The sequence below is a fragment of the Convolutriloba macropyga genome, chromosome 7 (assembly GCF_964194025.1).
Source record: "Convolutriloba macropyga chromosome 7, txConMacr16.3, whole genome shotgun sequence".
Classification (NCBI taxonomy): domain Eukaryota; kingdom Metazoa; phylum Xenacoelomorpha; order Acoela; family Convolutidae; genus Convolutriloba; species Convolutriloba macropyga.
Window position 1 is genome coordinate 38,168,272 of NC_134474.1, and position 19,627 is coordinate 38,187,898.

Consider the following 19,627-nt stretch of genomic DNA (forward strand, 5'->3'; position numbering starts at 1 on the left):
AGCACTTTTCAGCGCATATCAGCGCATTATTATGTAAGGTTTTTGCGCTGAAGTTTTTGAAAATTGAGCGCATTTCATCGCATTTCTTACATAATTTTTGGAAATTTTCTCAACCCGGGGTGCCATTTCTTATGGCACCTAAAAGTTGCAATGAAATCGAGGTCAATTGGGTCTTTCAGCAAGGAATAGTAGCCCCTCGTGAGGTTTTATTTACTGTAAACGCCATAGCTGGATCGAAACGTTACAGAAACACTAAGCTGCGTTAACAAAGTGCTGAAGATGAGACGGAAAAAAATTTCAATGAAAAAAAATAAACTAAAAGAAAACTTTTGAGCAACGCATTCGTTTAATGTCAGCATTCGTTTAATATTTAATAAAAACTATATAATGATCTGAAACCGGTTAACGCTAACGACGCCAACTTTCACAATCTGAGGCTACTGTAGCAGTTCGTAAGCATTTCGCAACCTCAATTCTTGCTGTTCCTACGTCATAAATTTTGTTTCAATGGCGTGATGCAAATTCATTCAAACGTGATATGGGAGATCTCATATTTATACAGAGTTTCAATCAAAATGATTCAATCTTGTAGTTTAGTTTGAAATTGGGTATTCAGATGAAAATTTGCAAATTTTGCGAATAGCATCTTTAAGGTGAGAGTTTTCATCGTGTCCTGGAGTTATTCATCTGCAACCCAATTTGATACGCAATATCCACAGTGCAATTAGAGTACCATTCAGAACTAATTCTCGTTGTATCTTGGATAGGAAAAAAGGTAGATTATCATATGGACATTGTGTCTAAACAACATTATAAATAGGTATTTTTCCGGCAAGTGATCTTTTCAAATCCGACAAAAAATGGCATAGGATAACCACTGTGTATATTACGATTCAATCCGACTGATTTTTTGGTAAAGTAAAAAAATGGGTTTTAATTCGTAATAATGGACACTTTGATGATATCCTATTTCAAAAACAGAGAAATTTCATCAGTCAAGGAGCTAGTCGAATATATCCAAACCTGGTATAAAGACATCCCCAATTTATTTTGAGTGTCAATCAGCAAAACTTTTGTCGTTGGTTGTCCATAAAAAGTTAATTTTTGGAATTTTTAAATTAGGTGTTTATTGTACAACCTACGCTTGGAAACGCTTTAATGAGACAATGCCACAATAAACTCAAAGTTATGTAAGATATAAGCCAATAAACTCTAAATCTTATTTAATAAAAACTTATGTAATATCTTCAAATAAAAACTCAAAATAATGTAAGATCTACCCACCGAAATGCAAAAGTAATTTAAATTCTGCGCACAGAAAAGCTCAGATATGTGAAATTAGAGTCCAATTTATAAAAATACCGTATATAGGAAACATCGTGGTACCTAAGTCAAAGGGTCAAAAAATGCAGGAGATCAGTGGATAGAATGAAGCATGCAAAGGACTAAGCATTGAAACAATGAGAGAGAGAGAGATCAACGCGTAGAGAAACTATTTTTTTATATCTAAGCAAAGAAATGCACAGCTAAGTAAGCTAAGTGGTAACTAGCTTTTACAAGTTCAAAATTTTACCGCTATTTTTCTTACAAAGTTTTGCTGTGAATGCAGTTAAGTTCTTTTTCTAGATTTAGAAGTGATGTTTTTATGATATAAGAATGTGTGGAAAATTGTGCTGAATTTTTGTCAGAAAAGCGGCAAAATTTGTTAAGAATGATCTGAAAAAAATTATTTTCTCCTCTTTTTTGAAGTGTTGAAGTTGTGTCAAGATTGTACTTAAATGTTAAGTTTTTTTAAATGTAAGTAATGTGCTGAAAAAAGTGCTCAGCTAAATTTTCTTAAGAAAAGCGCGCAACTTATGTAAGGAATGTGCTAAGGTGCCGACCTTGGAATTTTTGGGAATTGGTGAAATTATATAAGGGACTTGCTGAAAACTGTGCCAAAGTTTTTTAGGAAGTGTGTAAGAAATGAGTTGCCAATTGATGAAACTCTTTTAATTCAGCTCAATCAGCTATAAATATAGGAGTTGTTCAGAATAAAGACAAAAGTTCACAATAAAGCATAAACTAATTTGGAACGATAAATTTTCAAAAAAAAGTACCTGTAATTAACATTTAGTCAGCATCAGAAATAATTCAAAACATTTTTAGAATAAGTTTGACTTTCAGTGGTGACTCAGAAGGTTTTCAGAATAGTTTTTGTGTTTATTCAGAAACCTATCTGAATCAGAGAAAAAAAATCAGAATCAGTGTTCGTTGATTTTTTCTGAATCAAAAGAAATTTTAGATTGCATTTATGAATTAATTCTGAATCACTATGAATATTATATATTCTTCTCCAACACCACCCAGCACTGCAGACACACAGAGAAAGCATTCCATCGGTTATTTGACCGTTTTTATTAGATCTCGGAGCAAAACTCCAACAAATATAATCGAGAAAATAAATCACAATTTTGCAGATATATTCTGCGTCCGTGACTTTTGGTTTAAGATAAACTCTATGGGCCCTTTGAACTGTGGATCTGAAAAGATTTGGTCACAATACCTTCATATGATAAAAGTTGTAACTATATAACGAAATTGCAATTTTTTCTATAGTCAGTTGTCAATTGGTCTTTGTAGTGTTGTGAAATGTTCATTTTTTGTGCGGTTTATTGTTAATTTCCTACAATCTTTGAGCTATACTGTGTTTTTTTTGCCCAGTTTTGTCTTGTTTTAATGTTTACTTTCGTCTTGTTTTGTTCTGGAAAGCTGAACAAGCATGGTTTTTAATAAGCTGTACAGGTTTTCCTATAGTTTATTTCAGTAACTACGCTACTGCCGGTCCCCAGCCCGGAATGAAAACAGAAGGGTAAAAACCGCACAGAGTATAATGGAAAATCTCATAATGTCAGCTTTTGATTTATTACATAAAATTCTTCAATATCTATACAGATATTGTGTGAATTTATATTCCATAAGGACCTGAGCGTAAAAACAATAGTAAAATCTAGCTTGGCTCACGAACATAGTTATGAATTTAACCTAACTCAGACAAAAATCACAGTCTGATTCAGAGTCTGATTTAGAGTCTGAATCAGAGAATATGAGAGTAAAATGATCTCATATGGTTCAAAACATCATCCCATCACCTTACAACAAGTTCAGTACAACTCATTATCTTGCAGACATTGTCAAAGTTGTTTATAAATACTCGCCAACGATACGCCAGAGATCTTTCTAATAGAGAAAACGGCAAAAAGATACTCAAGAAAACTGAAAACAACCCATCTAGACACCGGATTCGGGTTAATTACAAATGCCAAGATTCTAAAACAGCATGCAATTGTCAGTTTTAGAGCCTCGCAAAACAATTACAAATACCTGAGCTGAAGAGATAAATTAACTCCTGTTTTGACGATTGAAAATGAGATTAACAAAACGATGCTAATTATAAAGAAATTTGTTTTTTTTTTTCACAATAGGGGACGGCCAATTAGCATGGTTGGATGTGAAGAGCTTACACAAAAGCCATTGAAAAAGCTGTGAGATTTATACACTAGCAATTATGTAGCTTAAAATTTTTATTAAAATTAGCGCCAACTGACTTTTAAATCAATTGTAAAAACATTGTTCCAGCAAATTGATGTCACTCAAGGGGACTTTCATGACGGTAGAATGGGATAAAACGGCAGATTGCCGGAATAGCTGCGAAAGAATAGACCTGCGTGCCCTATAATAGAGATAGAAACAGATACAGATCTAAATTGAAAAAAAAATGACGCCGCTCAAAAAAACTAGGTAAAAAACATTCAGAGATATATTAATAAAGCTTGTTTAAATTCATTCCGCAGAAGCCTCTTATTAGGGACCTTTACTGCACAAATCAGTTCCTTTGACCTTAAACAAATTCAAATTAAACTTAGGTTTTAAAGTGCAAAAGTCATTTTATTGAGTGAGGTAAGTCAAGTATGATCAAAATCTAATCACGCAAATAACCTAAAAACTTTTGCTAAAGCGAGTGAGAAATGACGTCACGCGCGCAAATGCCGTTAGTGAGAGGATGAAGTCATTCAGAAAATTTGACTTTTTCAGCTTTGCCGTGTGAAAAAATGTAAAACGAAAAAACAGCGTCAGACGACGAAACAAAAAAACATAGCCGGAAGAATTCCGGAAGCGACTCGAAGCGTAAAAACTTGACAAAAACCCTAATTGCAGCTAAAAACCATTACCTTTTTAATAAACCATGAACTTATTACCCCCCCCCCCCCCCTCCTCCCCCGGTTTGATCTAAAATTGGTGAAATTTAAACCACTGTCACCAAGAGAAACAAAATGCCGCAAATTATTTATTATTGAAAACTTTTGGTAAGGATAAGTGCAAAATAATTAGGATAGTCAAAACACTGATAGTCTCAAACAGCTGACAAGGCTATCAACTGCCCTCAAACAATTCTTGATGCTAATCTCAAAAAGATCGCTGAAGCAAACGGCAGATAAAAATAACTTAGAACCTAAATTAAACTTTCCAAAAAATAATGCTCAAAGTTAAGAATCAGAAAACTACTACAGTTAGATTTCTCATCACTGCAATTAAGACAGACACAACATATATTTTTTCTTCTTGTATATATGCTAGACAACATGATTTCAAACTAACTCAAAAATTAAAATAATCATAGAAAAGCAACCGAGTAATATTTAAAGGCAAAAAAATGTTTAAGAACAATAACAAGGTCGGAAAAAAATACAAAAAAAGTAATAAGTAGCAATTCTGGAAAGAAAAAGGTTTTCTAGTAAACTCTTAGTACTGCCTTATGTTGAACGAAATCAATTGCAACCCAAAGAAATGACGAAATTCTAAGAAAAAGCCGAAATCATTCAATTTGTTAATAACTGAAAAAATCAATAAAACCGGTATAAATGTAGGTGCCAGGACACAGCTAGAAAGATACGAGCTAGAATGTGAACAATATGGACACAATGTAAGGAACACCGTAACAAACACTAATTCTTGATTTTTGAAAGTTCAAATCAAAGTTTAAAAGTTTTGAAAGTTCAAAAATCAAATTTAAAAAAACAAGAAAAACTAACACCATTTTATTTTTCAGCATTAAAGGCATAGAAAATACAACGATACATCCGAGACAAAAATCTGTTCTCCTGAACAGATAAAAAAAGAAAAAGCAGAAATCAAACATACGAAACATTGAAACATTTTGCAAAAAAAGGTCAAAAAATTTTTAGGATTGCATTTATAAAAAAAAATTAACTAATTTTCAAAAATTTAACGCTAAAAAATTATTAAGGTTTTTATTGGAACGAAATTAAAACCCCTCATGTTGCACAAAAAAAATATTTCTAGTAATTAAAATCAAAATACAGACAAAAAACTGAGAAAAATAGGAAAAAAACTACCAAAATCGGATTAGCATATGTACAAATTTATAAAACAAAATTACATCGAGGTAAAAAGAGGCATCGAGTATATGAATTGTCAACGGGAAGTTGTCATATTGACCAATTTTTGACAAAAAGACGGCTAAAAGATCCAAAAATGAAGAAAATAATAGGAAAAAAGCCAAAAATTAATTAAAAAATCAAGAAATTTATGCCAATTTTGAACTTGAAACGCGTTTTCAGGCTCTCCAAAACACTGTGCTATTATTTTCCAAGGTTTACATTTCAATAAAGCATCGAATAAAAATCATTTCTACAAAAAACCAACTTACAAGCAAAAAAATGGGCCACTTAGACGAAAAAACGGCTAAAAACGGTTATCTATATGTGCCATTCAGTCAAAAACTACTTTTCAAAGTCAAAAAGTCATTCATTAAACGCAGCGCATGATCAAAAAACTTCTCTCGCTCAGAAAAAATTAGTTCACACGGCAATTTTTCTCACTTTCGCTTTTAGGTGAAAACAGCGTCTGAACGAATAGTACTTCCGGTAAAAAAAAAACCTTAAGAAAACCAATACTCCTCTTCGAGTCGTAAAAAACCAAGAGCACCGCAATATAGCTTCGCTCAGCTTACAGCTTCGCAGCTATAATAAAGCATTTTAAAGAGAAATTGAAGACAATGGCAAGAGGGGAGTTCTTATCAACAATAAGGATGAGGTAAATTTCCGGAACATTTTTGCAATGAAGCGTCGGGTACTAGAGTTAATGCAACATTACAGCAAAATTAATAATCAAATCGAAGCGCATGAAACCTATGTACGCAGCAATTCGTCCGCTTAATGCCAGATCCAAAAGGTTGCTGAAGTTGGTTCGGAGTGTGCAGATAAATGAGAATTCATGTTATCGAGCAATATCATCAAAACTTTCTGCTGATGAAGGTATCAACGTTTTTGAACGTTTTTTTTGATGAATCAAAGGAAAAAAGTTTTGGCTGAGTGGTAAGTAGATAAGATTGGCAAAAGCAGAGGAAACGGATTCAGTCTTAGGAGAGAACCGAGCCAAATTATTTGTTCCCCATAACAAGACAAGAAGAGTATTGCTGAATGAATGTGTACCCAGGTTGAGGTCCCATCAGGAAGTGAGCTCTCATCAGACCAAAATCGAACGCACACGTTTTCTTTTCAGACCAAAATTACGGTGTCTGCAAATTGGTTCGGGCGCAAAATAGTATGATCAGAGGTCACTTTGTAAGTCTAGGGATGGTCTGATCAGATGTCTGTTCCGTCTGGTAATTGTCTAGTAAGAGGCCATTCCCGTCTGTCAATGTTGTGATCATAGGTACTTTTCGAGCGCACATTAGTGTGATCAGAGGTCACTTCGGTCTATCAGTTTTGGATATATTCGTGATGCCTGGAAAGCTCATCGAATGTTAGTTGCGCGAAATCCTGCAGTTTAACAAGATAATGGCTATAGTATCCACGTATGGTGATTTACGTCTCTTGAAAAGGTCTGAAAGAAGTTCAACTATCAATTAAAAATTATAATCTACATAAAAAATTGACAAATTGTCTTGAACACATTTCTTTTACCAATCAATTTATGATTTACCAATCAATTTATAATCAATGTCTGACATTAAACATATTTAATTACATGTCAATAACGTTTCTTTCTCGTAATGCGGTATTTGTTTCATTAGAAAGAAATTTTGAATCTTTGTTCTAACTCCACAATTTGTCAGCTTTGCAATCATCATTGAAGATAGTTTAAGCTTCACTTTGAATATTTGGGGGTGAAAAGGACGCGTTCTTGCTAAAATTGACTTTTTTCCGGACTTTCCACGCACTTAACCGTTAGAACTATTTTTTTGTTCTCGTTTTTTTTTCAATCAGATGTTTACAGGTTTACAGGTTTTTGATGGTTAGTTGTTATGAAAATCTTCGTTAACGAGAAAAATATCTGAGGTGAGTTAATTTGAAACACTGCTTTGAAAAATAGTCATTACGACGCTGATAGTTCAGTGGTCCACTGGTTTAGATTTGTTTTCTCCTCAATACGTACTAAAGATTTTTTCAACAAACTTTGATTAAATTGTATCGCAGTTAAACATATTTGAAGCAATTAGGAAGTAAGCAGGCCAATAATACCTTCAACACTATTTCCCAGACATCGTAATATATCAATTTGATTCCATAACTTTTGATATCTTGTTCCAGGTTTTCATATGGACGTCGCGTGAAATGGGAATCAGGCAAATCGTGATTCGGTTCAGTAGATGCGTGATCTAATTTGCCAGACGCACTCTTTGTTGGTTCAAAAATGGATGATAACGTTGACGACTTAACAGAGTCTAATGCAGGAGTCTCAGTCGTCAGCAGCGTTGTCGTCTTTAGTGTTGTAGTTGTTTGTGATGTACTCGGCGGATACGATCTCTTCATGCAGTTCTCCTGCAGAATTAATTATGTGTCTCGAAAGCAAATAGCTAGCTGATTTTATAAAAACTAACAAACTGTGCATGTGCTCTACGTTTGAAAACACAGAAAAAAAGTAAGAGTGAATTTATTTGCTTGAATTTCATCACTAAACCTTAAATGCGACAAGGAGGCTCGGTAATGTGCGTTCGCACATTAAGTTCTGACCCCGCTCATCTACATTTTTCACTTAATTGTCTACCAAATGAGGAAGAGATGAAAAAGTATCAAATCAACATATCGTTCAACAAAAAACTAAATGAGCAAAACAATCTACCTTAGAGGGCCGTTGAGACCTGTGGCTACCATAATAAGACTACCGAAAAAAACGATGATAAAAATCAAAAAATTAAAAACAATAATTGCGACCAAAAATTGTTGTCCATTTTTTGAAAACGATTAATAACAAATCAAAATGGCATCAGATAAAGAGTGCATTGTCTGCGGTTGTCTTGGTTGTAGCAACTGTTTCTTGGTCTATAGTCTTGTCAGTATTTGTTCTGATTTCTGTCATAACTATCTTCTCTTGGACGACGTCCTCTCTAGCTATGATAATTATCTCTGAACCTATCTCTTTGCTGTGGTTGCTGTCTGTTTTGTTCTTTAAAGTGTCTGTTTGCCTGGCAAAATGCTATTGTGTGACCTGATTTTTGGCAAAATTTGCAAAATCGGGTGTGATTTTCTTTGTTTCTAGGCTCATTTGGGTTATAAGCTGCGCTAATTCTGTTATTTTTCATTAAACTTGCTAACTCTGGTCTTTTATACCATCGATCTTTTTTTGTTATCTATGCTGCTCGATGCTGTGCCTGTGACGTCACTAATTACTGCAACACTTAAGTCTTTAGTGCTCACATTATTTCTAATTTGTTCCTAAGTTGCAAGCGGTGTTTCTATCAAAAGTGGCGTGCTTTTTGTTTAAGTGCTGGAGGAGTTTGTCCTCTTACAGAAAATTCCATGCATGTAGTTTGCCTTTGAGCATCTGTGAATGGTCTGGCTACACTTTTCGTACTGCATTTGTTAGTCAATGCACATAAGTTTTTATTACTTCGTCTGGTTGTCTAAGAATATTTTCTACCTCATTTCGTTTTTTGTACTTATCTTTCTCACTCTATTTAAGTGAATCTATTTAGGAAAAGTTTCCCAACATCATCCCATGGCTCTGCTGAGGAAATTGAATTGAACCATTAGGCTGCTGGTCCTCTTATGACAGCCAAATAATGCACTTCGGCGTGCGTCAGAGGCGAACTCCTAACAAAAACTTTATTTTTCTTTCTATTAGACTTAGAAAATTTGCTTTTTCCTCACTTGGGTCTAAACCTGCAAAATTTTCAAGAGAAAAGTCTGGGTATTCCACAATGTTAGCCATTTTGTTTTAAGATCATAGTTTAAATGGAGAACGCGGGTCTTTAATCAACTTGTTGTAAGTCACCAGTGATTGTTTGTAGTTATTTAATGTGTAGTTTTTAACTTTTGCAACTTTATTGTCGTACAAAATGGTAGCATTAAGGTGCTCTGTAGTAATATCCGTAAGCTAATTTATAAATCAATAAAAAGAAAAAAAATCGTTTTGCTTTAATTGTTTTATACAAAAATATTTTGAGGTCAAAAAGCTATAAACAATTGTTTATTCGATGATAGCAATCAATTTTGGTTAGACAAAAGTCTATCCAGAAAGATTTGCCTGCGTGACAAAATTCTGGTTTTTGATTGTTTTCGGAGAAGGCTGTAGTTGAATTGGCCCAAATACTCTGACTCGATAGGAAAGGATTTGGTTGTTGCTATCAGACGTCCTCGTTAGGATACAACTAACATTTTCTTTTAGGAATATTTCTTTAATAAAATTAGGTAATGCGGGTGAAAAAATGCAAAGTTCTTCAAAGTTATAGAGCTTTTTATCTGGCAAGGTTACTAATTTCAGATTTTGGTTGCTTTCACTTATTTATTGAAAGCTTGTTGTTGAGTGTACATACAATATAAATCGATGATTGAGCCACGTTTATTTAGTCTATTTAAAAAATAATCTATTGATGTGTTTTATGTTTTAAATTAAGTAACCTACCCAATAGTTTTTCTTCTTTTAATACAGTAGACTATTGTCACGTATGATTTTTCAACGTCGGTGCCGTATTTGAGCACTCGACAGTCTGCTGAGTTATCCATAATACTTATTTGATTGCCTCCTATTAGATATTCTATACGCTTTTGTTAAGAATTTGGGCTGTCAATTTATTGAAGTGTAATTTTATGCGTTGTTTGTAATTTTATGTGAAGTGTAATTTTATGTAATTTTATTGAAGCTATACGTAAACTAACAAATACAATTGTCTATATGGCTCTGAAAAATCAGGGGGAAACTTAAAAATCACAGAATAGCTGTGAAGGAAAAGTTTACGTAGGAAAGTTGCACGAAAAGGTTGCGATATTTCTGTTATGTTTGCACTTTTGGTGATTATTTTTGAAAAAAAACGCTGTTTTTCTAATAGTATAATAACTCAAAAATGGCGTTAATTGGCTTTTAATGGCTATTTTTTGTCAGTTTTTTTAGATCTTTACTCATACTTGATAATTGGCGGCCATTTTCCGGAAAATGTTTTTAATTTTGAGATCAATTTTGAGATTAGATCTGCCAATTTATATCCAAACTGAGAAGTTCTTTTTAGCTTTTCTGCTTCAATATGGGTAATTTGCTACAAGCTTTGAGCAATTTTTGGATTATATGGACCGATTCTGGATTAATTTTGAGCTCAATGTGACAATTTTTGGGTCAATTTTGATCAAATACCTAGTCAATTTAGGCAAAATTTTGGTATGTTTTGACAATTTTTTACCAAGACTATGTGTTTTTTTGAGGAAAACGGGCAAAATTGAGAAAATTTAGGCTCAAATTGGACAATATTTTGACAATTTTGGGCTGATTTGTCAATAATTTTGGTCAAATCTAACAATTTTAGGTCGAAATTATTTCGATATTGGGTTTAAAAACGTGAATTGTGGTTAAAATCTACTATTTTACTAAATCTTAATGGTTAAATTTTATGGTAAATTTTGGACTAAAACCGATAAATTTGCATAAAATTTGGATAAAACATGCAATATTTTGGTCAAAAATGGGCAATTTTAGGACCAAAGTGTCTAAAACTGAGCATTTTTTAAGTTAACATAGAAAAACTCCGATTAAAATGAGTGTATTTTTAGTCTAAATGTGCTCAAATGTGCAATTTTCGGGGAGAAATTTGACTTGTTTAGGTCAAATATAGTAAAGTTTGGCAACAAAATTCAACTACTTGGACAAAATTTGGGTAAATCAAGGGCTAAGTGTTTCAAAAATCTGATAAAATTTGAGAGTTTTTAATTTATTTTGGACAATTATAGTAAAATTCGTGTATAATTGGTTAATTTTAGGATAAATTCTCAAAAAATTTTGTTAATTTAAGCGAAAATTGGCAAAATCGAGCAAAAAAGCTGATGAAACCAACTTTGTTTAACTCAAAACAACAAAATTTTATGAACTCAGGGGTTAAATCTAGATGTTGTAGAGATTGCTTGGACGTTTGATTAACAGTACAACGTTATTTGTAGCTATCAGAGTGAGTTATTATTTTTAGAGAAACTAATAGGTACACTATGAATGTAAAATGAAGCAGAACAACGTTGAATTAGCCTTGCTTGCACTAGGATTATTTGATTTAGTTGAACACGATAAAGTTGAGTTAAGAAGATAAAATACAAGCTCAATTAATGAATATGGGTGTGAGATTTGGCATATACGACAAGGGGGTTGGTAAATCTCGCTATGCTGACAGTATTAAAGATTTGATTAAGCTGAGCACAATTATTTAGTGTAAAAGCATAATTAATGTGACCGGTCTTGTCTAATTTTGTACGGGGGGGGAATACAAAGACGTATTTTAATAATACAGAATTAGTTACTCACGTGTGCGCTTAAAAAACCAACCTAAAGTGTCAAAAAATGGGTCTCAGAAACAAAGAACCGGTGCTCAAGGTTTTTAAATCACTGGACTGATCTTTTGTGGGGAGTAACCATATGTTTCGGTAGGCCGTAATTGAGAAGTTCAGTATCTAAGAAGGGCTCACACTGGTACTGGGATAGATAGCGCGGTACTGGGACCCCAACTATAGAACCTATGTAACCTCTGGGTTTTGGTTTGGAAAACTAGCCACAAAAAGTCCACCAGGTCTTTGAGTTTTTGTGAGCAACCGACGTTCTTTATTCCTCGTCGCACCAGTTCATAACTCTGATGTGGTAGGGATTTTATTCACTGGATCTTAATTACCACAAAAGAGCTAAACCAATATCATTTAATAGACCTTATTTAAGTGCTAGAATGAATCTCACTATATGCTCACAATGTCTTTTTCTAATTGCCAAATCTATGTAGCATTTGCTAGAAATAAAACGATTAGGTATAAAGATTAACTATTAAACAGAGAGAAATGATAGAGCAGAGTTGTGAGTAAAATTTACGTTGGAAATATGTTGGGGTATCTAATCTTGATCAAGTAATTAATCCCTTTTACTGCTGGATGCGAATATTACTCTAAGTTTAATTTGCTTTAAAATCGGCAAACTTATAAATGGTGCAATGTTTTCCGCTCAGCGGAGGAGAATTGTTTTTGCACTTAGAGCAGAGAGTGAGAGAGAGGGAGAGAGTTAAAATTATTTGCTGGACAGAAGCGGCTTGAAATACGCTTTGTTGAGCTGACAAACTGATTTCCTTCAACATCGAGCTCTAGGCTCGTACGTGTTCATAATTGAGTCGACATGACTACAAAATCACGAGGCTTATGACTAGCTCCGAATTAAACCCTAGGTTATTCGTGGAGCCGACTCTTGTTTGTCTTCGGTCATATATTCATTTCAGACTTACTGCTTTGAAGAGCCCCCTGGATAGCTTCAGTACCTTTCACTTCTTACGTGTTTCAATAGCGGCAGAGAATCAGCCGCCATAGCCTATTCAGTAGTGTATTAAACAATACACAGCAGTTTTGGACATGATTATTGTTTTCTTCCACTCAACACATTTCACACAGCGTAACTCTCCTCTTTTAATATTCTCGTCAGTTTAGACTAAGTCTAAAGTGTTCACAAAGTCGACGGTTAATTGTTTATAAAGACTCTGTAGTATCGGTAATTGCGGCGGCAATTATCCAATTAGCATTACTACAATAGGTGGATGAAGTTGGTGATTGGTTATTGGTTGAGGGCGTAAGTGGAATTATAGATGGGAATTTAGTGGGGTTCGGTGGGTTAACTCTGGATATGACTCCAAAATTGTGCCAAAAAAATCTCAATCTGAGTTTTCTTAACTTTGAGTGATGACAACCATATTTCTTCAATTGAACTTTGGATAGTGATTGCGAACGCATCTTGCTGAGCGAGTTAAGCAATTAAATACGACTCCAGAGTCGTCTATATGTAGCTGTAGAGCTCCGGAATCGGCTACTAGTTTAATTTGGAAAAGAATCCTTTCATTTATCAACCAAATTATTAACTTTATTCAGTTTGTCAATTTGAAACAATAAACGAGCAAACATAGCTCGCAGATTGCCAGAAAATAGCCGCGATAGCTTCTTAGATCTGCAGTCTAAAAATTGATAAAAAAGACAGACCAAAAAAATGGTCTTTTCATTGGTGGCTGATTTTTTATACATTGATTAAAAATCTGTATCAGTTTTTGTTGCCTCTATTAGCTGCTCTCAACATTTAGAGTGACACATCCATTTGACCTTATCTCTTTGAATTACAGTAAATAAAAGTCAATTTCAAAGTGAGGAGGTCTTTTTTGAGAGTGAAGTAGGTCAAATGTGACCAAATATTTAATCACGCGAATGAACAAAAATCTCGCTAAACTAAGTGCGAAAAAGGACGTCACGCACGCACTTCAGATGAAATTGCATGAACAAATGAACAAAAAGCAGATTTAAAGTGGTTATGATGTCTTATATTCGTAACAAAAATCGCGACGACGAAAAAAACATAGCAGGACAATTCAAAGATTTTTCATTGACTAAACGGAAAACCAGAACTCGAACGGACTATGAATGGAATGGGAAAACCCTTTAGAAAAAAATCCGATCCAAAAATTTGAAAAAATAGTAAAAATCAAAGTGAAATTGCCGCATGTGAACAAAGAGCCACTAGCGAGAAAGCGAATTTTTGTTCAAACACCGTTTTCTCACTCTACTTTAAATTTAGAGCAAAAAAATTTCACGCCGCAAAACCACTCGCTTTATTGCTCCACTTCCTATTTCGGCGTGACCAAAATAACTACTTCAATTTGACTTCAAATGTCATGAAAATGTGTGAACAGATCTTAAAAAAAAGACAGCGCCGCAATACAATTCAAATTCTTTGAATTGTATAAAACTAAGAGAAGGCCTATAATAGCCCCAGCTATCGCTGTGCGGCTATTAACAATTGAATAATTAAATAACTAAATTTTGTTTTTTTATTATCATTGACTACTGACAGACACAAAGCACTTATAGGTTGTCAGAAATTAGAACATAGAAAGACAAAAAGACAGCGAAATAGTTACATAGTTCTTTATTAAAATAAACATTGCCCCTTCACACAACCAAGCAATCAAGTACGTAGTCCACACCGTAGCATCCAAGGATCAATATCAGCAAAAAAAATTTTCGAACACTAAGAGATCAGTAGAAAAGACGTACAATTTTGAAATTCGATAAAGAATGGTAAAAAATGTCTGAACTCAAATTTTAGCATAAGGAAATTTTAAAAGTTAACAAAGGAACCCGAAAATCGAGTACTCAAAACTACTTTTCACTTTCTTATGTTCATAACCTAGCCATGCTCCGGGATCGACTCAAAGCATAAACTGACTGAGGCTGCAGCCAACATCTCAAATAAATAAAACATAACCGACTAAACGTCGGAAGAATTGCTCTTGAACGACTAGTGGGAGCTCTAGTTAATTGCAGCCTGCTTCAGTCGGGGAGGGGAGCCTAAATGGGACTAAGAAGTTCTATAGTGGGCTTCAAATAACCACATTAAAGATTAACATAAACCACTATTAAGATTTAAAGTAAAAAATGACACCAGTTTCGGCGCACTTTTCAGTTGACTTTAAGTATTAAATTGCCGCTAATTGAGTTCAACTGCTTGAAATTGTGATTGAGAGAAAATTTTAGATCACGTTAAATGCAAAAAGTCAAGGGCGTAAAAGTCACTTGAATAGTCAAAATTTTGCATAAAACAACATAGCCGGTAGAATACCGGAAACGACTCGAATCGTCGTGCAAAATAATCTCTATCATAACTTGGACAAAATCAGAAATCGAAAAAACACTAGAAATAACGAAAATAGTAGACCAATATAACATAAAAAGCATTAAAAATTTTTTCAGTTCAGGGGTGTGGGTAGGTGCTGGTGGGGGTGTAGGTAGGTGGGGTGGGGGTAGGTACGTTGCGGGGGGTAGGTACGTTGGGTGGGGGTTGGTTGGTACGTTTGGGGGGGGGGGGGGGTTAGGTGCGTAGGGGGTAGTTTTTTTGGGAGGGGGAGGGGGGGGGGTAGGTAGTTAAATGGGTTCTCAAATTGACCTCTTCACCTTGAATTACAGACTGTTACCAATTGCTATACATTACAAACTAAGCTATTGTTAAAATCCAATGTTCGAAAACAGAAGTCAACAATCAAAAATGGAGGTAAAAGCTCGAATAGAAAGAAGTCAAAATTCAAGTCATGAACAAACTTGCTTCTGCTAAAAAAAACCTGCAGAATATCAATACTCCTCTTCGAGTCGTAAAAAGACACACTCGTTTACAATAATTGCTATGAACTACGTTCAAGAGCAATTAAAAAGCAAAAATTTATAGCCTTCGAATAATCGGCTTCCGTTTGTGAAAACGGATGAAAACCAATACCTAACTTCGGTTTATAATAAATCATAAATACTAGTCCCTTGATGTCTTTTGAATATCACTCAACTTGGTCATAAGCGCGCTCAATTTAAGTCGGGCACTATGTAACTTGGACTTATTCCCTGCAGATATCTTCAAAGCTGTAACCGAATTTTCTCAACTGAGAAAAATGTGCAATTAGGTTTTAAACCAAGAAAACAAAAACATTTTTGCGCAAAATGTAAAACACCGAGCTTCATCAGAAAAATAATCAGTTCTATACCTGGGTAATGTGGTCACAACTTCTCCACAGTCCTGGCTCTTTTTCACACAAGTTAAGAAAATGGTCATTCCAACTAAAAGTTTGACCAGCATTTTCTTTTCGAAGGGGCAGCCAGTAAGTACACACAAGATTACCTCCATCACCACTGCTACACTTTTCAACTGCGCATCCCATACCAGTGATATCTGGGTGCAATATGTTGAGCAAAAATTGAGTTGCTCTTTGGAATTCACTGGCTTCTGTGGCATTAGATTCGATTTCGTGACCGCAAAAGTAAAAATCTTTAAGAGGACCTCCATATTCATACACAGTTGTTGATTTAGAGTATACGTTTTGCAATATTTTCAGTATTTCCTGTGACGAATTGCTCTCAATACTGTCGGCGTCAATCGGAATTGTGAAATACTTGATAAACTGAGAAGTAATGTTTGTGCCCGCACAATTATTACGGGCAATGTCGACAGCCTCTTTTTCTAAACTATCTAACCAGACCAATTTAGGCAGTCCAGCGTGTTCTCTGTGTAGATTTGAGAAGTTCAAATTAGTTTCCATAAATTCTTGGCTTTTGGCAGTTTTGTTCCCAGGGCCTGCTTGGAGTTCCCCTGAAGCATTAAGTATTTTTTAAGTCAGATCTAGTAACTGATGTATAACATGGCTGAAGTGAAGTTCCAGGCCAAAAGCATGTCTGGGCATTCCAAATTTTGGCCTGTGAGCTCAAACTGGGCAGCAGTTTGATTAAAAACACCATGTTTTGGATTCATGACTGTATGCTACTTTGAATGATTTTGAAAACCGAGTAAAAAACAGGAGGATGGATTTCTTCATACAAGCAAGTTGAAAAGATGTCTGTATTTTCTATATGTAAATTTTTACTTTATTTATTAATTGTGTAACATGTACATGCTGTGATGCTCTCAAACCAATTGTGCAAAATTTAAACCCAACTAATTTATGTTCTGAGCCTAATGAAAAAACAAAATTGATCACGTGATTACTTAAATACATCGGACTAATTAAATGAAGAGCCAAGGAAAATCCATCTGAGTCACACTCCAATTTTAGTGGAACTAAATAAATTCAACCCCAAATCAAAGTGCTGTATTAGCATATAATTATATCTATCAAGGACGTGCATGTCTGGGTGTTCCATATCATAGATTTTTTCCTTATGAATGTTCTGCAATGCTAAATGAAATGTCCTTGTTGGTTACAACGATAACGTGGCTTGTGTTTGATAACCCGGACAATACGTCAAGTCCTAATCAGTACTGATTCAGTGAAATTGCAAGTCCTGGATCAGTACTGTATCAGAGTTCTGATCCTGTCACTTTTTAGACTTTGCACATCATAAATCAGGTCTTAAGTCTTGGCAAGTCTTGAGCAAATTTTGACCAGGACTTGACAAGTCTTGTTCAAGTCTTGGCCAAGTCTTGACAAGTGATGGGTCAAATATTGAGCACAGTTTTTATTGATGGCTTGCTTTCGTTTCGTAACGAAGGAAGAAGGCCGCCACTTACAGTTGCTTGCTTAAATAACACTTCAAAATGAGAAAATAGGCACAAGACAACGCGAGCACATCCACAAAGTTCAATTGATTGAGAAAGAAATAATTACTGATCGCCCTCAGATATCCACACAGTTCACTTGATGGAAAATATAAAAACAATATTATTAATGTATGTACAATCAAGTTCAGTCAAATTAAAAGGCAGAAGTAAAAAAAGAAAAAAATAGTTTCAGATAGAAGAGTTGATGCTCCTATTTTAAAGAGTTTTTCTTTTAAAAACAATTGATTGCTCTTGTTGCTGGGAGCCAATTCAAGCGCCGGGAAGGGCTTCTGCTGGCTCTGCTTGTCTTATTTTCTTTATTGCTGTTTTTGACTAGCATCGTAGCTGTTGATTCGTTCATCGTTTTTCCATAAATGGTAAGATATCAAATAACAATGTTGATTCATAAGAAAGAATACGTCGTTAATTAATTTTAATAACTCAAGAAGTAATGCGTGACAAAATATGAAAGGAGAATTAAAAAATGAAAAAAATAAAAAGAAAAATAGGGCTTTGCTCGAGGTGGGGATTGAACTACTGCCTCAGTATTGTTCACATTTGAAAAGTAAAAGTTAAAACGGGATAAAAAAGAAATAAATGGTCTTCTCGCCTGGTTTGGATCGAACAACTGCGCCCCGTTTGATCACGGGATAAGAGCACTGTGCTACAACTCGCTGTTTCAGCAGTAAAAAAATGTAGTTATGTTTATGAAGGCAAGCATTAAGACACGTCAAATTGAATTGAGGGATGTAACTAAAATGTTTAGTTGCAATAGTTAATAACTGAATTCTAAAAGAAATTGTAACAATTAGAAAAATAAAATAAGGTAAAGAAGGAACAATAAAAAGCAGTAAAAAGTGCAATACCAACCTATACTTTAAAACCACTGAACCAAACCGCGCAGAGCACTAAATTATGGCATTATTTGTCTAATTGTAACGTAACTGTGATATATATTTCAGTGGATTGAATGTGAAAACTAGAAAAGTTATCTTGATTGAAAATGAGCCTAATCGATTAAGACATGTTTTTGAATGATTTTGATCCTGAGATTTGCAAATTGATAAAAGCTGTGTAATCTGTTTGTGTTTTTAGTGTGTGTTTTTTTGCAGCTAAGTCCCGAATTTACTAGGCAAGCGGCTGGCTTAGCTGCAAGATTAGGACATGATACATTCATTTTTTACTTTTGCCCCGAATTAACTAAGCGAGGGGCTAGCAATCTACTTAGCATCTACTTTACATTTTCACAGCGCAAAAATTAGGACTTGTCAAAAACTGATCAAAATTTGAGTCAAGACTTTATAGAGAATGCAAAAGATTCTGATATCGCCCAAAGATGCCACACATGGCCACGTTACTATGCCCACTGAAAGAAAGGTTTAGTTTCGGGCTGATTCTATAGAAAATTTTAAGCAGGCATCCTCAATCTAAAAATAGTTTGTTCAGATTAACCAATTTCTCGTAAAGAGTTTTTTAAACCAATTTTTGCTAATTTTGAAATGCGTTGATTTTAAATAAGTTCTTTATAAAAGTGTACTTTGCCTATTCACTGCGCAAAAATCGAGACTTCTCCAAACTGGTCAAGACTTGACTGGAGACTTGATAGAGAATGTTAAAAAATCTGATATCGCCGAAAGATACGAGACATTGCCACTTTACTCTGTAAATTGAAAGTTTAGTTTCGGGGTGAATCTATGGAAAGTTTGAAATTGGTATATGCTCAATTCCAAAATAGTTTGTTCAGATTAACAAATTTCTCGTAAAGAGTTTTTTAAACCAATATTTGCTAATTTTGAAATGCGTTGATTGTAAATAAGTTCTTTATAAAAGTGTACTTTGCCTATTCACTGCGCAAAAATCAAGACTTGTCAAAAATTGGCCAAGACTTGACTTAGACTTAAGTCTTGTCTAATGGCTACAAAGTTTGTTTAATGGCTACAAAGTTTGCTTCCACCTGATAGTGTTTCTGCCTAATATACAATACTCGTATTTACCAAAACCCTTCTCCTTTTGGTTGATTCTCACAATTTGATCACAGTCAAACCACTTCTTTGTTTCACGC

The 19,627-nt window shown here is 34.5% G+C and overlaps 1 protein-coding gene across 2 annotated transcripts in view; it reads right to left on the reverse strand.

Annotated features, from left to right (window-relative positions):
• Window positions 1–6,893: 6,893 nt before the first annotated feature.
• LOC142342261 (uncharacterized) overlaps window positions 6,894–19,627 on the reverse strand; it is a 42,362-nt gene continuing 29,628 nt past the window's right edge. For both annotated transcript variants that reach the window (XM_075393539.1, XM_075393538.1), the window contains 2 exons: window positions 16,019–16,620; window positions 6,894–7,826 (listed from right to left, as the gene is read on the reverse strand). In XM_075393539.1, the coding sequence (XP_075249654.1) occupies window positions 7,482–7,826; window positions 16,019–16,620 (947 nt within the window). In that variant the 3' untranslated portion in view covers window positions 6,894–7,481. The remainder of the gene's footprint in view (window positions 7,827–16,018; window positions 16,621–19,627) is intronic.